General features: G+C 37.2%; 1 protein-coding gene and 1 pseudogene across 2 annotated transcripts; one reads left to right on the top strand and one right to left on the bottom strand.

The window, feature by feature from the left end:
• Positions 1-11,552: 11,552 nt before the first annotated feature.
• On the top strand, positions 11,553-18,503 carry LOC107801366 (putative late blight resistance protein homolog R1B-23). Of its 2 annotated transcripts, none has more exons than XM_075239971.1 (4): positions 11,553-14,954; positions 15,032-16,136; positions 16,643-16,743; positions 17,532-18,503. In XM_075239971.1, exons 1-3 carry the CDS (start codon positions 11,935-11,937, stop codon positions 16,646-16,648), a joined length of 4,131 nt encoding a protein of 1,376 aa, XP_075096072.1. In that variant the 5' UTR covers positions 11,553-11,934; the 3' UTR covers positions 16,649-16,743; positions 17,532-18,503. The 2 variants fall into 2 exon arrangements, with proteins under 2 accessions (XP_075096072.1, XP_075096071.1); XM_075239970.1 differs by having other exon boundaries at positions 16,643-16,704; positions 17,532-17,670.
• LOC107801367 (putative beta-1,4-xylosyltransferase IRX10L) lies at positions 17,218-19,307 on the bottom strand (annotated as a pseudogene).
• Positions 19,308-21,112: the final 1,805 nt, after the last annotated feature.

Genomic DNA, 21,112 nt, shown 5'->3' with positions numbered 1-21,112 from the left:
AGTTAACCCCTTTGATCCTGTAATCCTGTTTATGTGGCAACCACATTACAAGCCTTACCCGATTGTTTGAATTAACCATCTAATTGAACATGTTCACCTCTCATGAGCACTTGAATTATTATGAACAGTGTAAAAGTTAAAGTGTAGGGTAGATGGTTTGGCTTTTAAGTGAAACTAATAAAATAAGGAGAAAGGTGCACTGATTTGAAAGAGAAAGAGCCACTTGAATTGAAAAAGAAAAGAAAAAAATAGTTGTATTGTGTGCAGATATTCATTGACAAGTGGTAACTCTTGATGTAATTGTGCTTAAATAAATTGGGAGTTGATGTATATTGATGTGAAGGTGGAGTCATGGTTTGACATAAGCATGGACTTGAATGTTAAAGTATATGTATTAAGTGCTTAGGGAGGTATAGTCACTCTTATATCCAAATATATCTTACCCGTCCCGCAACCTACATTAAAATCAAATAAAGTCCTACTTGATCCTAGACTGAATGAGCTCGATTAGTAGAGTAGTACACTACGGGCAAGCCTATGGTGCATTTTTGTGGCATATGAATGTTGTTTCTGAGAGTGAGTGGATTCTTTCTTTTTGAAGTTCTTAAGTGTTCTTAATTTTTTTTTTGTATAACTACTCTCTTTTGTTGTATGAGGGCACTTGATTCATGAAGGAAAGGTAATCCTTGACCTCTATATTATAGTAAGTGGGTGATTTGTGAATAATGCGTGGTACTTGTGAGTCAAATCTTGAGGTGAAGATGATAACCTTTTGTGCTTAGTCTATTTTAAGTATTCTTGGTGTGACGAGTTAGGAGAATTGAAAGATTGTGTTTATATAAAGTGTAGTTTAATTGCTCGAGGATGAGCAGTGGTTTAAGTTTGGGGTGTTGATGATAGGTTATAATTACGTATTTTAGTCGCTTATTACACTCTAATTTACTGTACTTTAGTTGAGTTTGAGCTTTAATCGCTAGTGTTTTGCATAAATTGTGTGTTATATGCCTTGTAGGAGTGATTTCGAGCTATGTAGACGTTATGGAATGAATTCAAGCGATTTGGAGCTTTGAAGTCTAAGTAAAGCTTAAGGAATCAAGATAGGATCGTGTTTGGGGATCAACGGATAATAGAGCAACGAAACGACGAATCGAGTAGGCATATTGCGCACTGTCTAGTAAAATGCATATAATTTTTCGCTCAGAATTCCATTTGGGTCCACGATATATGGTTGGAAAGCTAACTCAAAGGGCTACAACTATTATGTTTAAGTTTTTCCAAATTCGAAATCGAATAGGGTGAAAAGTGCGCAGCTGCTCACTAGCCGTGCAAATGGGGCAGAACAGTGGTCAATATGCACGGCCCATCCGCGGTTGATCCGCGGCCGCGTACGTTTGTCTGGGAAAAGTGTCCTTTTCCACATAGGAGAAGGTATAATTATTTGGGCCCAACCCTACTTGGTATAAATACATGAAAAAATGGTACTTTTGATACACTTTTGACATAATTTAGACCTAAGGAGGCTAAGGAGACCGGGGATTCGACCTAAGGAGGCAAGAACATACTAGGAGCAAGGGAAGAATTCTTCTACGAGTTTTTCATATCCTTCTTCCTATTTCTATTATTGGTTATATATTCTAGTATTGTAGTTATGCATACTATTATGAATAGCTAATTTGTTATCTAGGGTTTTGATGGAACCTATTGAAGGATGATCTTGTTACGTTAATATAGATTTGCCATAGTATTTTCTCTATTTGTTCAACTATTGGTTGGTTGAAGAGCTCTCATTCGACTGTGCCTACTTAGTATGTATTACTCGGGAGAGAGTGCATATTTAGATAGTTTTTGAACAACATCACTTCTAACGTATATGATGGATCAATACGAAGGGTTCAAAGGTGGGATTAGGGATAAAAAAACCTTGGGTGCGACCGAGTTAGCCGATTTAATGCCAACTAGCATAATTTGGGAGAATATGTCTAGTAAATTATGGTAATTACTCGGGAGAGAGTTACGATAGTCAGAGCTCTCATGATCGGTAGAGAATACTTAGGCGAATTTATAGAAAACGTAGTGGGAAGGATTCCGACAATAGGGAAAATCATAACTCTAGACCTCCTTAATCTTTTCTCCAACCCTTAGTATCCCTAGTTGTAATCTACTAATTTAATTTGTTAGTTAATTAGATACAAAATCTTAATATTTATAACATAGGAATTGTTCGAACTTGTCTTCTTAGCAATATTGATAAACTATAGCTAAGCCTTAGTTCTCTGTGAGATTCGACTCCAGACTTGTAAATCGCATTATATTTGCAACGACCGCTTAGTCCTTTTTATAAGGCATAGTTGGGCGTCATCAAATTTTGGAGGAGATCGTTTGGGTGACTTTTCATGCTACTTTAGCTGTGTTAGTTTAATTAAATAATATTTTTTTAAAAAGATTGGACTTTTTCCGACGATGGATCTGTTAGACAATTTTCTTGAGGGATTTAAGTCTATAGAAAAAAAGACAAAAAGATTTTCTTTTGTTAGGTAGTGTAGCAATTACCCCTTGGTTTTTCTTTGTGCCACAGTTCTTTTCCAAGGGTTTTGTTTGAATCGGGTGTAGTTAGTTTTTTTAGGATTAGGAGTCATTGTGCTGTGTTTTGAATTAAAGAAATCATCTCTTGACTTTGTTATACCTTGAGAATAGTGAGTACTTTGGTTGTGACACTTAGGCTTAGTTTTTGACTCTTCTATAAGTACCTTAAATTGTATGATTTTAAATTTGTTAAACTGCTTTAACTAGAGTGTCTTGATGAATCCAATTTTGAGTGAGTCATGTGCCATGTGTGTGTAAGGTTTTGTGTTATTCTGTGCATTGCATTTGATGTCTAGAACTTTCCCCGTGTGTTTGCAAAGCGAAATAGTAGTTTTATTCAGTCTTGAAAATGATATAGGTGTTTCTTTGTTGAGACATATATATATTTTACCCGCCTAATTATTATGTATCGTAATTAACCCCTTTGATCCTGTAATCCTGTTTATGTGGCAACCACATTACAAGCCTTACCCAATTGTTTGAAATAACCATCTATTTGAACATGTTTACCTCTCATGAGCACTTGGATTGTTATGAAGTGTGTAAAAGTTAAAGTGTGGGGTGACTGGTTTGGCTTTTAAGTGGAACTAATAAAATAAGGAGAAGGTGCACTGATTTGAAAGAGGCAAGAGCCACTTGAATTGAAAAAGAAAAAAACATAGTTGTATTGTGTGCAAGATATTCATTGACAAGTGGTGACTCTTGATGTAATCGTGCTTAAATAAATTAGGAGTTGATGTATATTGATATGAAGGTGGAGTCATGATTTGACATAAACATGGGCTTGAATTTTAAAGTATATGTATTAAAGTACTTAGGGAGGTGTAGTCACTCTTATATCCAACTATATCCTACCTGTCCTGCAATCTACATTACAACCAAATAAAGTCCTACTTGATCCTAGACTGAATGATCTCGATTAGTAGAGTAGTGCACTACAGGCAAGCCTATGGTGCATCTTTTGTGGCATATGAATGTTGTTTCTAAGAGTGAGTGAATTCTTTCTTTTTGAAGTTCCTTCTTAATTTTTTTTTTTTTGTGGAACTACTCTCTTTGTTGTGTGAGGGCATTTGATTCATGAAGGAAAGGTAGTCCTTGACCTCTATGTTAGGGTAAATGGTTGATTTGTGAATAATGTGTGGTACTTGTGCGTCAAATCTTGAGGTGAAGATGTTACACTTTTGTGCTTAGTCTATTTTAAGTATTCTTGGTGTGACGAGTTAGGAGAATTGTTTAAAAAGGTCATGTCTATATAAAGTGTAGTTTAATTGCTCGATAACGAGCAATGGTTTAAGTATGGTGTGTTGATGATCGGCTATAATTATGTATTTTAGTCGCTTATTACCTCTAATTTACTGCACTTTAATTGAGTTTAAGCTTTAATCGCTAGTATTTTGCATTAATTGTATGTTTTATGCCTTGTAGGAGTGATTCTGGGCTATGTAGATGTTATGGAATGAATTCAAGTAATTTAGAGCTTTGAAGTCTGAGTAAAAACCCAAGGAATCAAGCTGGGATCAAGTTCGGGGATCAACGAATGATAGAGAAACAAAACGACGAATCGAATAGGCATATTGCGCACTGTCTAGTAAAAGGCTCAGAACTTTTTGCTCAGAATCCATTTGGGATCCACAATATATGGTTGGAAAGCTAACACAAAGAGATACAACATTCATGTTTTACGTTTTTCCAAATTTCAAACAGAACAGGGTGAAAAGTGCACTTCAAGTGCGCGGCTGCGCACTGGCCGCTCAAATGGGGCAGAACACTGGTCAATATGCGCGGCCCATCCGCGGTTGATCCGCGGCCGCGCACGTTTGTCCGGGAAAAATGTCCTTTTTCACGTAGGAGAAGGTATAATTGTTTGGGACCAACCCTACTTGGTGTATATATATATGAAAAAATGGTACTTTTGACACACTTTTGACATAATTTAGACCTAAGGAGGCTAAGGAGACCGGGGATTCGACCAAAGGAGGCAAGAACATACTAGTATTAGGAGAAAGGGGAGAATTCTTCTACAATTTTTTCACTTCCTTTTTCCTATTTCTATTATTGGTTATGAATTCTAGTATTGTAGTTATGCATACTATTATGAATAGCTAATTTGTTATCTAGGGTTTTGATGGAACCTATTGAAAAATGATTTTCTTGTTACATTAATATAGATTTGCCATAGTATTTTCTCTATGTTCAACTATATTATTATTGTGGTTGGTTGAAGAGCTCTCGATCGACTGTACCTATTTAGTATGTATTATTCGGGAGAGAGTGCATATTTAGGTAGTTGTTAAATAACATCACTCCTAAAGTATATGAGGGATCAATACGGAGGGTTTAAAGTTGGGATTAGGGATAACGAAACCTTGGGTGCGATCTGAGTGAGCCGTACTTAATGCCAACTACCGTAATTCGGGAGAATATGTCTAGTAAATTTTGGTAATTTGTGATCACACATGCAAATCTCAATCCTACAATATACACAGCATGTACCATGCCATCATACAAAAAATACGAGAGCTTCATAATCCACTAAGAGTCACAAGCAACTGCATACTTAATTATCCAAAAACTTTCCATTTGACCCCATCTAGGAGAAAATCACTATACATCACATGCTCCTCACTCCGCTCCTCACTCCAGTAGGAAATATACATCTCTAACCATGGTATAAACCACCAAGAACTCTCTGAATCCCATTTGCACAAAACCAAATCGTTAGGACTGAATTCCTCTAACTCAACCAAGCTACGCATGCCGTCAAAACCCAAGAGTATCGCCACAAAACACCTATAGAAACTCACTACACTATCAGAACCAAAAGAGTCAATCGCATCTATTACCATGCTGATCCAACCCGTTACCATATTGTCCTAACTCTCTGAATTCCTCCCGAATTGCCATTAAATTGATACTTCCCCTTGCCATAATACCACAATACTTATCCAAGACTCATCACAAGAGACCCTAACGTAAAACCACACTGTCCTAAGGCACATAAGCTGCTAAATGATCTCTTAAGCACCCCACAAGTATCACAACCGAGATACCCGTTCTGAAGAAACCTTCTATGAATTTAAAGTTGTCTATTTTACCTTCATGATACTAAAATGTAGAATCAACAATGATATAGAAATACCGCGAGTCTAGACATCATCCAATGTAACCCTCCGATTCTAGCCATGCACGAATCCGCAAAATTCTCAGTTGCCACATTTAAATCTTGCATCTATTAGAACCATTCTTGAGAGTCGTCCACTCTACTCAGATCTCAATTAAAATCAATCAAACAAACCGAACGACATGTGCCCCATTAGCACAACAACACCCAATGAAGTAATTCACACCTCTAAGCAACCGAGTGAATCCCTACTCCATGCACGTTGTATCCTTTACAAATAACAACTCAATTATCCAGTATTTCTCACATACCCATAAAGCATAATACAACCCTTATCCAAAATTTCCTTTGCTTGAGTCATCATCGATCTCAACCTCTGCAAGTCATAACTAATTCACAAGTATACCTCGAATCGAAACCAATACAAAGCATAACTGCACAATGAACCCGTCAATAGCAGACTCCCTCACTTGGCTCAAGGCCAAGGAATAAAGCATCTGATAACTTACAATAGCCACCCCCATACTAGCATAGCACCGCAATAGGATTCAACTAAATCCTTCCTAGACTCATGTAACACAAACCACATAACACCTCAAATCATTTGCAAATTTCGCATTCATCCTTGTAACAGTCAAGCCAACTTCCACAAGCGATCCAAACTCAAATTGCACTATATATAATTTACTGGTAAAAGAGAACTCTCAACAAAACAACATAGGGATCACACAACCTCTAGACATCCCGCAAGAGATAACCCACATGCTTATCCTCAAACTGACATCTTTCTATAACCTTCCACAGTCATAACTATTACGCAACCACTTAATCTTCCTGAGTTTGAACTCATATCACGACATGAAAATCTACTCCACTCCTCAACTAAACAACATGAAAAGGATGCTTTAACACATCTATAACTCGAGACTATAAATCAAATTAAGATGGAAATCAAGCACCAAATAGTTCTTTCTACACCTCAAGCAAACCCCTCTTGTCACATTTAAATCATATGAACACATCTCACAGTCACATCATACTCATCATGTAGTCATCCAGCCACTAATTCCACTAATAGGGACATTACCAGACATATAAATCCAAAAGAACATGCTCACACAATCAACACCTTTGTGCTCAATCTACATTCAAAACCCGGCCTCAAGTCCTCCAGACTGGCCTATCATCAACACACAGAAATCATATTTCGCACCTCATTTGGGAATCACAAGTCGTCGATGCACTGTTAATACCGAGCGCTCAGGTGCACATACGAATGCGTGGAAGGAATTCAAAGGATCACGCTTCAAGATGAATCAATGTCGCACGATAAGGAAAGAAAGATAGGAAGTATATCCTAAATTTCATGTAGCCTCTCGAAGATAGGTATGGACGTCATCATATCGATCTGCAAGACTCTATTAGGCACTTGCTTATTACTTGTAGAACCTATGAACCTAGAGATCTAATATCAATCTGCCACGACCCAAAATTCACTAGTTGTGATGGCACCTAACCCAACCCTGTAGGTAAGCCAGCTAATAACTATCTAATTCCAATAATATTAATAAGATAATTAAAAAAGGAAATTATTTGAATCTTATACATTTTCAAGGACTGGTAGTACAAATCATGAGCTTCTAAGAATAGAATTTACAAAGCAGATATGAAGTAAATACATCTTCTGTTTGAAAAGTACATAAACAGAGTTTTATAAATCAACGGCTATCGTGAACAAAAGGAAGCTACAACAGGGACGCAAGTACATCTTTCAATCCAGCTCTCGTCGAACACAACAACATCGGCGTCCGAAATCTTCACGCAATGTGCAGGAAGTATAGTATGAGTACAACCGATCTCATATACTCAATAAGTAACAAACCTGACCTTAGGTTGATAGTAGTGACGAGCTGTAATACAGGTCGGGTCCAACACTAATAACCAACAGTTGTTCATAGCAACGTAGGGCATATAAATAAGGAAGTAACTCATAAATAAAATGCTCAGCTTTCTTTCACAATTTTTCCCAAAATAGTTCCGCTTTTCAAGAATATCGGCGAAAACTCAAATTCTCTACCGAAATCGTAGTAAAATATGAGATAGTTTGAAAACTATAAATCTTTTTAAAAATCCTTTTCATAATAAATAAGATGTGTCAATTTCTTTCAAGATAGCAAGTGTGAGATGCCTCTCTATGACCACATATCAATGTGTACAAAAAGTCATGAATGACATGATACCGTACAACATGAGGAAAATGCGTTTCTATGCATGTATGTCATATATGCATGCCAATGCCATATATCTCAAAGATGAATCATGTACTCACACTCTCAGAGTGATCTAACTCACTGTCTCACACTTTTCACTTGTTATGCTCAACCACTCGGTACTGTATATGGCCTATACGGCCTAGGGAAATCCATCTCGGAACATATACCACACTGACTATAAGTCACCCAGTACCGAGGAAAAGGACAATCCAACCATGTGGAGAGATCCATATCCAGGTATCAAGTACTTCGGACAAATCCATGTCCAGGAAAATCCATCCCTCAATAATATCATCCGTACTCACTAGGATGTGTACAGACTCCGGAGGGGATCCTTTAACCCAAGCACTATCATAAATCAATATAACTGTTGCAGCGCGCAGCCCGATCCCATAACTGTCACTCATAATCAGGCTCTCGGCCTCACTCAGCCATCAATTTCTCTAGTCTCACCCACGGGCTTACAATGTCATAGAAGCTAACCCGGAACAATGATATAATGTATCAATAAATAACAACTGAGATTGAGATATGATATGAATGCATGAATATGACTAAGTACGAAATATCAATAAAATTGGTGAGATGACAGCATGCAACGACCATTATGGGTCCTAACAATATCAGCATAGAGTCTAAACATGATGTCTAGCATGATTGACAGCTCAGTTACTTATCACATGGTGAAAACAAAGTATCAACAAAAATGGGGCCATAATACAATGCCATGGAAACAACAACATCACAATTCACAGGGTGCACGCCCACATGCCCGTTACCTAGCATGTGCGTCACCTCAATACCAATCACACAACATGTAATTTGGGGTTTCATATCCTCGGCACTAAGTTTAGAAGAGTTACGTATCTTAAACAAGCCAATTCCAACATTGAGCAAGCCAAGCGATGCTCCGAAAATGCCATCACACGCGTAGCGACCTCCGAACGACTCACAACTAGTCAAAGCAACTCAAATACATCAGATAAAGCCCAAGGAAACAATTATAAATGATAAAGATCAAATCCTACATCAAATCCCAAATTTGGCCAAAAATCACACCCGGGCCCACACCCCGGAACCCGACAAAACTCAAAATTCGACAACTCATTCAATTACGAGTCCAACCATACTAGTTTCACTCAAACCCGACCCTAAATTAGTGGCCAAAACTCAAAAATTTATATTATAAAATTGTATGCCAAAACCCCCAATTTCTCTTTAGAATTCACCAACCAAATGCCAAAAATGAAGATAGATTCATAAAAGTAATCAAGATTGAGTAGAGAACACTTACCCTAATCCTTGTGATGAAATTTGCTTCAAAAATCACCTTAATCTGAGTCCTACATCTCATAATATGGAAAAAGAATCAAAACCTCGATTTTTATAACTCTGCCCAGCTATACCGCATTTGCGGTCAAATTATCGCATCTACGACCACCGTTTTTGTGGTAAATCCTTCCTTCTGCAAAACAGCCTGACTCAGCAAAACCACGCACCTGCGGTGCTTAAGCCACTTCTGCGATCGCGCTTTTGCGCACTTGAACCGCTTCTGCAGTTGCGCAGGTGCGTCCAAGCACCCGCACCTGCGATCCTCACACCCAGCTCCCTTTCTCGCTTCTGCGTTGAAACTGCCACTTTTGCGGCTCCGCACTTGTGCCCAACGCTCCACAGGTACGGTTATACCAGAACCAGAAAATCTTCAGCAATGCAACATGGAATGAAAATGATCTGAACCTCGTCCGAAACTCACCCGAACCACTCGGGATCCCATACAAATATACCAACAAGTCCCATAATATAACACGGACCCATTCGAGGACTCAAAACATACATAACAACATCGAAACAACGAATAATACCTCAATTCGAAATCATTGAACTTTGAAACTTCAACTTCCACAAGTGATGCCGAAACCTATCAAATCACGTCCGATTGACCTCAAATTTGCACACAAGTCACATTTGACATTACGAACCTACTCCCAATTTTCGGAATCGGAATCCGACCTAGATATCAAAAATTTCACTCCCCGTCAAACTTTTCAAAATTCCAACTTTCGCCATTTCAAGCCAAATTCTACTACGGACCTCCAAATCACAATTCGGATGTGCTCCTAAGTCCAAAATCATCCAACGGAGTTAACGGAACCATCAGAAATCCAATCCGAGGTCAAATTCTAAAAAAGTCAAACTTGGTCCATTCTTTCAAATTTAAAGCTTCTAGCTGAGAATCATTCTTCCAAATCAATTCCGATTAACCTAAAAATCAAAAGCGACGATCCACATAAGTCATAATACACCATACAGAGCTACTCATGCCCTCAAACAACCGAGCAAAGTGCAAATGCTCAAAATGATCTGTTGGATCGTTACACACTAGTTGGGAGTGGGGATGTGGCCATACCTGGTTGGCTGGGGGTTAGTGTCTAGTTGGAGAGAGGTTGGTCTTTCTCTCTCTTAAACCTTTTAATCCGAATAAATTTAGAGAAGTTATCCTTATATGAAATATCTTAATTTTACCATCCATTATACTTTGTGAAAATTCATAACCTTATTAGCATGGGTGGATATATATATATAATTTGAGTACTGGAGCACCTATTAACCTCAACTTAGAGTAGGTATAGTTCTATAGAAATTTTATTAAAATTGATATAAAAGATCATAAAGCACCCAAGAAACAAAAACACTGCTGGGTACTTTGGTTAAGATAGAATGTTGGAGACTTAATTTTGTTAGCGGGCGAGAGTTCGAAACTCAATCCTAGCAAAAGTCCTTTTTTATAACTAGCTGGTAAACTATTCCTTTTTTCTTATATTCAAGCTACTTTCTTTTTTCTTATTTTTTTTTATGTTTTCCTCGTTTAGGTATTTTTTTAATTCTTTCAAGTTCACTTTCTTAACCCAATACTACTTTTTTATATATTTTTTTCGCGGACTTTTGTTTACCTTTTTTTTAATACCTAATTCTCTATAGCAAAGGAAAAGAAAATCTGCTTAAATAAAAACAAAATCCAAAGTTCGACCCCTTCTAGAGACGAATAGTTCATATTACGGCAAAATTCATCGCTCTTTTTTCTTGCCGGTTGTTCTCATCACATCGCCCATAATATTAATATTAATATAAGTTTTCTCCTTTACCTTTTTTTATCGTGGTGTTCAAATAATTATACTTGTATATGCGATTAATAGTAACTTTTATAAAAAATATTAAGCATCGACGAACTCAAAATCCTGGATCCGCCGCTATTTATTAGCAGATGCTGAATGATCTTATATTTGTCTTTGACCTTAACGAGCTTTAGTCTGGACCTTAACCAAAATATATAGGAGAGTAATTTTGAATCATAGTTAAAATCACACATGTAACTTTAGATAATTTCCTAGTGTTTTGGTACGTAAACTTCATCTAATCCACGCCAAAACTTCGTTAAGCTCAAGAAATAAATACAAAACGAGAAAATACAGTATTTGGCCATCTCTAGAAAAAGAAATTGCTCTATATGTTTTGGTCCTCCAACTCAATAAGTCAACTCAGCCCCCCTACCACACCCCCACCCCCACCCCAATCCCTATTGATCTCTTTGCTATCTCCTCAAGCTCATTGTCAGAGTTCAGACAGAAGAATCCCATGATTTCAATTTATATACATTTTGGAGGAGGGAGAAATGAATCTGGAAAATCGCAGCTTCGTCCCTGAGCTGCACCAATTCAACCTTCTCCTCAACTTTTAAAAGCTTTTCCTTTGTATTTTCACTCTCATTAGTCTCTTTCTTGTAAGTCTCACTCACTTGGTCATAGAAATTCAATGATAATCTCAATGACTTGATCAGATTTGAACTAAAATAAATCATATATAGAAATTTATTTAGGGTCTCTATAACGAGTGTCTATTGGAAATAGTCTATCTACATTCACCGTGAGATTTCATCTCCTAACTCAACTTACGCCAGCAATGAGAAGACGAGCTATGTACTTGAATCCCCTTGAAACGCTGCAGCGTATTAAACAGAAATGGAATTCCTATGCTCATATTCCTACAATTCTGGAACGGATTGTAGAGGAATGCCATTCATTCTGTATGGTTTTGGACGGATATAATTTTTCAGAGGAATCTTGTTCCCTTGACACACTGCACAGGATTGAAGAGCGTTGGGGCTCATTCCTTGAGTTCTCAGATGAATATCTGTCAACGTTATCTCATCTACGTGATACTCTGAAGCAGACTGAAGATGAATGCAGCTCATTCCATATATTTCTTTCTGAGGAATCTGATTCCCTTGACACTCTGCAGCACAAGATACGTCATCTCCAAGACAATCTTTGGCAGACTGTAGAGGAATGCGGTTTTTTACTTATATTTTCAGAGAAATATCTGGAATCTTTTCCCTTTGAAACTCTGCAGAGGATCAAAGATGAATGTGATTATCTCGATCGAGATCTGTTTGCATTTGATGAATTTAAGCTCCTTGAAAGAAATTTCAACTTCCTTAAAAGGGATTTCAAGTTTTTGGATATCATTCTCAACTTGCTGATCTTCACAGATCACCCAGATCTCGTAAGAGAAGTCCAAGCTCTGTTTAGAGGTGCTGCAGCTGATCTCATCCAGATCTACAGAAGACAAGGGATCCACCAATTTTATGGTCGTGTCGCCGACTTGCAAAATAAGCTTTGGCAGACTAAGTTGGAAATCAGAAAAGCTAAATACTCTTTTTACGAAGTATCATTTCAACTTTTTGACCACAACGATACTATTATTCCCGATTTTGTTTTGGAATTCATTGATACCGTGATAGAGAATCTCAGTGATCTACTGAAACTTGATGATCCAAGTTCACTCCTTCAGGTTGGGGGACTCGTGGATCAAGTTGAAAAGGTTTTGAAGGAGTTGAAGTTCCTTAGAAGTTTTGTCTCCTTTGTTGCAGACAGAAGCGTAGAGCCTCATGTCTATTTTCATGCTTTAGAAGTGGCCTGGCACACAACAGTGGTTACTTGGTTGTATCTTCCAAGCAAGGAACATATGTACTCTGCTGCAGATGAGGGTTATCCTTTGTTTTTTGATCTACTGCGGAAAAAAATTCAGCTTAATGAGCCAAGCATCTCTGGGATCTATATTGAAGTCCTCCAAGCTATAAAGTTAGAGCAGTCACATTGGTATCCTGTTATCCAAATTAAGTATGCGGTAGATTGTGAAGTTGGATTTTTGGAGACTCTCCTACACATTTTGGAGGAGCTACCAATTTCTGGTGATTGCATAGCAAAAAAAGCAACCCTTCAGGAGATGCTCAACTTTTTGAGAACCAATCTCAAAGATCTACCAACGACGGCGCTTGAATTTCATCTTCAACATATAGACTCTGTGATTGTTGATGCAGGAATTCTGGTTTACTCTGTGATTTTTGATGCAGGACTTCCGGTTTACTCAGTAAACAAAAAGGAGAAGGATGATCTTGATTTCCGAGTAAAAATTCAGAATCTGCAAGCAATGATCTATCCTGTCGCAAGAAAGACATTTCTCCTAAAGTCCAACTTGCCCGGAATTGACGGAGTGGGCTCTGCTGATTTCATTTTAGATAACAGGGAGAAGTTTCTAAGCCTGTATTCAAATTCAGTTGTTTCTGTCAAGAGCCAACTTCATACAATTCAGAAAGAAGTCAAGTACTTTCAAGCTGTTGTAGAAACACAAGTCGGACTTCAACATTTTGTAACACATACAAATGGTTTGGTGTATGAGGTAGAATATGTATTTGATGCTTGTAAGAAAAAAGATGTTCCTGATTGGTGTCTTTTTCTCTGGATCTTGAACATTGGAGAGGATATTAGAGTGCTCATGGCAGAGGTAGCAGAGGTTCAAGAAAATACTGCGTTTGACTTGGTATTGCATAACATCACAGATGCTGCCCCTACACATACTTCTTCACGATTTGCTGGCAATCCAAGCACGAATGAAGAGATGGTGGGCTTCAAGGATGTGATGAACGAACTAAGAGGCAAACTAATCAAAGGATCAGTAAATCTTGATGTCGTTTCAATTGTTGGAATGCCTGGATTAGGCAAGACAACTCTGGCAAACGAACTATATTTTGATGAGTTAGTTGTCTCTTATTTTGATATCCGTGTTCACTGTTGTGTCTCTCAAGAATATAAACGGAAGGACTTGTTACTAGCCCTTCTACGTGATGTTACTGATGATACAGCTAAACTTGATAGAGAGGCTGAAAATGAATTAGCAGACAAGCTTAAGAAACTTTTAAATCCCAAGAGGTACCTTGTCCTCATTGATGATGTCTGGAAAAGGAGTGCATGGGATGATTTACAGTCATGTTTCCCGGAAAATAACAAAGGAAGTAGAATTATTCTAACAACTCGGCATTATAAAGTTGCATCTTATGCCAAACACGTTAGTGATCCCCATAAGCTTCGATTTTTCAGTATTGATGAAAGTTGGACCTTATTACAGAATAAGGTGTTCAACAAAGAAAGATGTCCCCTGGTCTTAGAGGCTGTCGGCAAAAGCATAGCCCAAAAGTGTGGAGGGCTTCCTCTTTCAACGATTCTGGTAGCAGGTATCCTCACAAGAATGAAGAAGGAAAAACATTGCTGGGAACAAGTATCAACAAACTTAGGTCCAAATATTCAGGCTCAATCGGAGGGCACACTAGATCTGAGTTATCAGAATCTACCACATTATTTGAAACCATGTTTTTTATATATGGGAGTATTTCCAGAGGACAGAGAGATTCAAGTCTCAAAATTAACATGGTTGTGGATAGCCGAGGGTTTGATTAACACGGACATGGAGAAGCTTTCTGAGGATATAGCAAAATTTTACTTGGAGAATCTTATTGGGAGAAATCTAGTGATGGTTGCTAAAAAGAGCTCTGATGGAAGCATCAAAACATGTCGCATTCATGACCTGGTGCTTGAATTTTGCATGAAGAAAGCGAAGTTGGAGAACTTTTTAGAAACGATAAGGTAATAAAAACATTAATTAATTTTACCTTTTCAATCTATAAAGCTCCTTCTAATTATACCTATTTCTCCATTAACAGGGACAGAGGTTCACATCCTTCTCAATTTTTCCCTCCAATGTGCAATACTTCACGCCGCTTATGCCTTTATTCTCACAGTGAAAATCTTCCAAAATGGTGTTTGTTTTTCTCCCATGTGAAATCTTTCCAGTTCAGGGAGGCAAGAAATATTGCATTCTCTTCAATAGACTGTGTTTCAAACACTTTTAAAAGATTCAAGTTTCTAAGGGTGTTAGACTTTGAATTCACCATTATTGATTCTATCCCACAAGAATTAACCCTTTTGAAGTATCTTGCTTTTCGGACTGCAGAAGATGCATTATCACTCCCGGACAATCTTCGTAACCTTGAAACATTGGTAGTTCAAGGACTTAGAGGACGAGTATCACTATCAGATACCATTTGGAAGATGGTTAAGTTGCGGCATCTTCACATCTATGATCGAGCATTCTTCACTTTGAACAGTGGAGAAAAATTCTCAGAATGCGACTCGACAATGGTTAATTTGCAAACTGTTTCCTCAGCATGTTTTTCTTGTGTGGACAATGCCGATAAGATCCTTGAGAAGGCACCAAATCTTCGGAAACTGAGATGTGAAGTTTCCAAATTTGATGGCTCGTTTCCTGCATTTAGCACTCTTACAAAGCTTGAAATGCTCAAGGTTTCTTCCGGTACTACATTGACTTGGATCAATCAGTTGAAGTTACCATCAAGCTTAAAGAAGTTGACACTGTCCAATTTTCGCATACATCTTACTGAAGTTGCAACCCATCCAAAACTTGAGGTACTCAAGCTACTAGGAGTTACCATTAGTTCCAATGTATGGGAAGTGAATGATGAGCAGTTCCCTCAACTCAAATTCTTGAAATTAGAAAATCCTTCTTTTTCAAAATGGGATGCCTCAGATTATGCCTTTCCATTCCTTGAACACTTGGTATTGAAAAAATGCCGCTATCTTAAGGAGTTCCCTCCTCGTTTTGAGGATGCCTCGTCTCTGAAATCAGTTGAGATAATATCGTGCAATGAAGAACTTGTCAAGTCAGCCGAGGCCGTCAGGGAAGAATTAGATGGAATGTCGGGAAGCTCTGGTTTCAAGGTCATCATCCGCAAGCAGCAAAACAATAGGGTACGTTGTTGATCCAGTGCAACAGGAGCTTATTGAGTATTCGTTTTGACGCCCTGTTCGAGCTTAAAACTTCTTCTGCTACACTAACTTACTTCTCATTATGAAATGGTAGAACGATCATTCAAATTATGATGATGCTTTCAGCTCTACCAGTCAAAGGTGGACTACATCTAAGAGTCCTTTTGTCAAATCTAAATTTAGGAAGCCCACATTGCTAATAACTATTCTCTGCTCAGGCCAATTAGCTTCATATATTCAACTCATGACAGAGTACTGATGGTTGGAAGCTAAAATGCTAATTTTCTGTCTTTATAATCCATTCTGTCAGGACTACTGAGTGAAGGTTATTGCAGTAGATAAAAAATAAGCAACTTTATTTCAAATCAAATTGAAATAGTATCAGTTAGCCATGAAGTGTTTATTTCTTTTAGTTTGAATGATCATATTTTAGTTTAAACCACAACTTACGGTGTCGCGCCCTACTAATTTGTTTATTTCTTTTACAGATTTGAAGGAGTTGTATCAGCTGATCGATGCAGTTGGTGAAACCAAGAAGCTCTAATAAGATGTATGAAGTACTAGTGAATTACTGGTGGTATCACCTATGGTATTCTGCAATGATTTTAATGCTTTCTTTACTTTTTATGGATTGAGATTGCTTGAATGGTCAATAGATATTATAAAAGCATGGTGTTTCCATCTGTCAATTTTTTATTTATGGTTCATTAATAATTTTGTTACGAGGTTTATTTCCTCTTTTTCGTGTTGTGGCTAGTTTTGAGTTTTTTGCTATTCTAACAAAATGAAATCCATATGTAAGACATTAGGTTGGTCTAAACTTACATCTGAAAATATACCAAATTACTATTCTTCCTTCATCTTCGTTCTTAGTTTTACATTTTTTTGATGGACATACGGATTCCCAGGTTCAGTAATATCAATTTCTCTCACCATCCTACAGTACAGAACCAACCCTAATTGGATATGAAGAAGAATTAATCTTTCAGATCAAATCTGTCCTAATATAGATGGATTGGTTTATGATAGCTTAGCCCTCAATGAGTAAAACGGTTAGGTCTCAGAATGTGGATATGATAACTGGTGGATCTCTCACATAGTATAAATTTGCACTTTGTGATGAAATTCATCACCTCTGATACAGAAGAAAAGTTCGACGCTAAGACTAAGGAATGAAAGCAATCACCTATCCATATGCAGCTCGATCCTACCAAGGTTTTAGATCACCAACTGGACCAGCAGTCCAGTTTAATAAGATGTTGTAGCCATATATGTTCTTGTGATGGGGTAATTTACGAGCAAGTCCATTCAAAATTTGGTGGAAAGCCTCACCTGGTTGAGCAGGTTGTAGAAATAACATTGCCTTCTTCATTGCAGGATTGGCAAGCAATCTCTGTTTCCTCAATATTTCTTGTGGTTGAATAGAAGTGAGAGTGTTATCCAAATACGGAACATCCTTCTCTGCTACAAACACTCCGATATCTTCCCATGGAATTGCATCAGCAAATGGCAAGACAATATCATCTGCTATTATAATGGGGATGCATCCGAATATAACAGCTTCAACCAATCTTGGACTCCACGGAGCCCATCCAAGAGGGCACAAGCAAAAGATAGCTCGTTGCATGTCCTCGTAGTATGTTGTTGGATGGTCTGTAGAAATATCAAAGAGAGGATTGTCCTTAAAGTTCTCCCACACTGCTGCTCGAGCACCTCTTGCATAGTACCCGCCTTCAGGATCATTCCTATCGTCATAAAACAAGCCTCGGAAATAAACAAAGATGGATCTTGGTGTATCAGGAGGGATCAAGTGGGATTGAATTTTGTGTGATGGAGCATATGGAGGAATAGTTATTGAGCCATTTTTCAAACAAACATGATTACGTTGCCCGAAAGTTTGAACCAAGGTAGCATGCTGCAGCAATGGAAGAATTCCTCTTTCAATAGCTTTCTCTTCTTGAAAGTGAAAGCATGCACCAAAATCATGTGGTACAATAAAGAAGTGATCCGCGCCTTGTGTCCTGTTCCAGTATGGCAAGCTAGAAGCTATATGCTGAATCGCGCTTCTCATCATAAGTGGTGACTTGAAAGGTAAAGGATGACCATGTGGTGTCAAGTACTCACAAGTTGTGTAAACTGGAGTATAAAACCAATCCGCGTCCTCTGGATTAAGGGTTCGAACAGGACTGGATAACAGGAAACGATGCGATGCATATATACTGCAAACATGTGATTGAGGCATCGCGAATCTCTCTGAAGAGTTTTCTTGTTGTATTTGCTGGGAAGTTCATATACATAAACTTTTAACCTTCCTACTGGATTATCTTCCAAAACATCACCAGCAGTTCCTGAAATTCTTTCACTGTGTTGATCAGTCCTATGAAATTCTAAGGCTTCAATTCTCAAAATGAAAGCAAGACAAAGAAATCCAAGAAAGCCTCTACTCCAATTTGTCATCTTCTACTGTAGGGGACAAAAACTATAGCACAGGCAATCAGAAAAAGATTTGAGTCAAAAAGAAGAAAAGATGTGTAACTTTAAAAGATGCGTGGTGCTTTCTGCCTCAACTACAAAAAGAATTGTTGAGGAGGCTATATATAGTTGGACGCTATCATGTCACTGAAATGATATCTATTGGAAAGCCATCTTAAAATATAAGATTTGTAATTTTAAAAATAAGACAGGTTGAAAATTTCTTGAACTAATGGTGTATATAACTTAAACTTTATAGCTGGAATGTGGATAGACAAGTTAGGAGTAATCAATAGTTAGAGTGTCACTAGACAAAGGTAGTAGGAATTAACAGTTGAAGTGTCACTAGGCAAGTTAGGAGGAATCAACCGTTGGAATGTCACTAGACTAGGTAGTTAATCCTTATTTTATGATGCCAGCTTGAGATTTTTTGATAGTGTAAATTCTTTAGCTTAGGGCCTACAAATAGAGAACAAATGAAAAACAAAGATGACAACTTAGGTCAACACCTGCAATGCTTGACAATAAACTTTCTTTAGTGTACCCTATTGTCCCTTAAGTCCCTTTCACTCTCTTATTATTGTTGGTCTTATTTTGCCTTTGACCACGAGCTTTTCTTTGGTATCCTATTTTTCCTAAACCTTTCTTATTAATGAAACTAGTACAGTACTGCGCGATGCACGTGTTAGAGAAACAAAGTATTAAATATTATTGCGTTATTCTAAAAGATAAGAGAAACAAAGTATTAAATATTATTGCGTTATTCTAAAAGATAAATATAAATATTAAGGATAATCGAGGCAATTGGCACAATGACAAATGTAAAGTTATTTCTTTTATATAATGAGAATTAATAAAAAGAGTCGCTTACCTAATCTCTTAATCGAAAAATAGTCAGTGAAGGTATATATATATATACATACATACATATATATATATATATATATGTGTGTGTGTGTGTGTGTGTGTGTGTGTGTTTTTGTGTGTGTGTGTGTGTGTGGGGGGTGTGAGTTTGTTTGTGTGGAATTAATGTATAAATTATGCATTTGACTGAAAATAGATAAACAGTAAATATTGGCAGCTATTTGTATAAAAATCCGTTTATATATACTATATAAGTACTTGCATAATTTGTGGATTTTGTTAAGTATTGGAAAAAAATTAAATGTAAAATATTTTTCATAGTATAATTTATGTGTTCATCACAATAAACCATAATTAGCTTTAAAAAATCGTGATTGTACAAATTTATTTTAAAACACAATGGTTCTAATAGGAATGCATTAATATACATATATTGCTACAAAGTTTGATAATTGCTCGATTTCTACTTATAACATTTTTTCATAATGTTGTATTCAGCTCGTTAATAATGTCAGAAGAAAAAAGATTTTTAAACATTTAATGATTTTATGTGGATCAATAATAATTATAGTTTTCTTCATGCTTGAATAAATATGCCCCATAGCAACTCCACTCATATAGGAATAAGTTAGTGTTATTCCATTATGTTAATTATTTAATGTAATACTATTATGAAAAAATTATAGTAAAATGAAAGTTACTCATGTAAAGAAATAACAAACTTTGCTTAATTAAACAAATTATAAATAGTTGTACAGACGGGTCTGTTGAGGAAGCGTGTCAAGATAATAGAAGGAAAAGGATATTTAGGAGAGAAACAATAAATTGCACAAGACAAGATAAGATTTACGTGGTTCGGCAATTTTTGCCTACTCCACGGTCACACAAAGAATAGCTCTTTATTAATTGAAGAGAGAAAGAAGAAGTTTTGGGATGCTCTACAAATGAAAATGTAGACCCCTATTTATAAGCATTTGAATGTCCTGCCGAGGTAAGCGCTTACATCATAAGAATACCGATGTAAGCGCTTACATCATGAGAATGCTGAGGCAAGCGCTTACATCACAAGAATGTCGATGTAAGCGCTTACATCATATTTTTATCTCTTTTTGATTTTTCTTTCTTTTGTTTTGTCTACTTTCACATACAACAACAGGTTTGGTCCTATCAATCTCCCCCTTAAACCTATGTTACATCAAGAAAGAAAATAAAGAAAGATTTGCTATTCTCTGGTGGCGCCTTCACTCTATCAGTCTTGAAGGCTAACTGAGGCAGTGCACAGCCTCAGTTTGTCAACACCGACAACTTTGGTCAACATGTCTGACGGGTTCTTTGATCCTGGTATCTTCTGTAGGGAAAGAGTTCCTTTATTTATCAACTCTCGGATATGATGATACCTCAATTGGATATGCTTCGATCTTGCATGAAACACTAGATTCTTGGCAAGATGAATTGCACTCTGGCTATCGCTGAAAAGCTCACAATTGTCCTGCTCTTTACCTAGCTCTTTAAGAAAATTCTTGAGCCAAATCATCTTTTTTCCAGCTTCTGAGATTGCCATGTACTCTGCTTCAGTGGTAGATAGAGCAACACTTTTCTGAAGTCTGGACATCCAACTAACA

Source organism: Nicotiana tabacum, chromosome 20 (genome assembly GCF_000715075.1).
Source record: "Nicotiana tabacum cultivar K326 chromosome 20, ASM71507v2, whole genome shotgun sequence".
Taxonomy (NCBI): Eukaryota; Viridiplantae; Streptophyta; class Magnoliopsida; order Solanales; family Solanaceae; genus Nicotiana; species Nicotiana tabacum.
Note: the sequence above shows the minus strand (reverse complement) of the source record. Positions and strands in the feature narration are given on the sequence as shown.

Coding starts and splice junctions, on each gene's coding strand:
- LOC107801366 (XM_075239971.1), top strand. CDS start 11,935: ATGAGAAGACGAGCTATGTACTTGAATCCCCTTGAAACGCTGCAGCGT. Junction 14,955..15,031: donor AACTTTTTAGAAACGATAAG/GTAATAAAAACA, acceptor CTCCATTAACAG/GGACAGAGGTTCACATCCTT.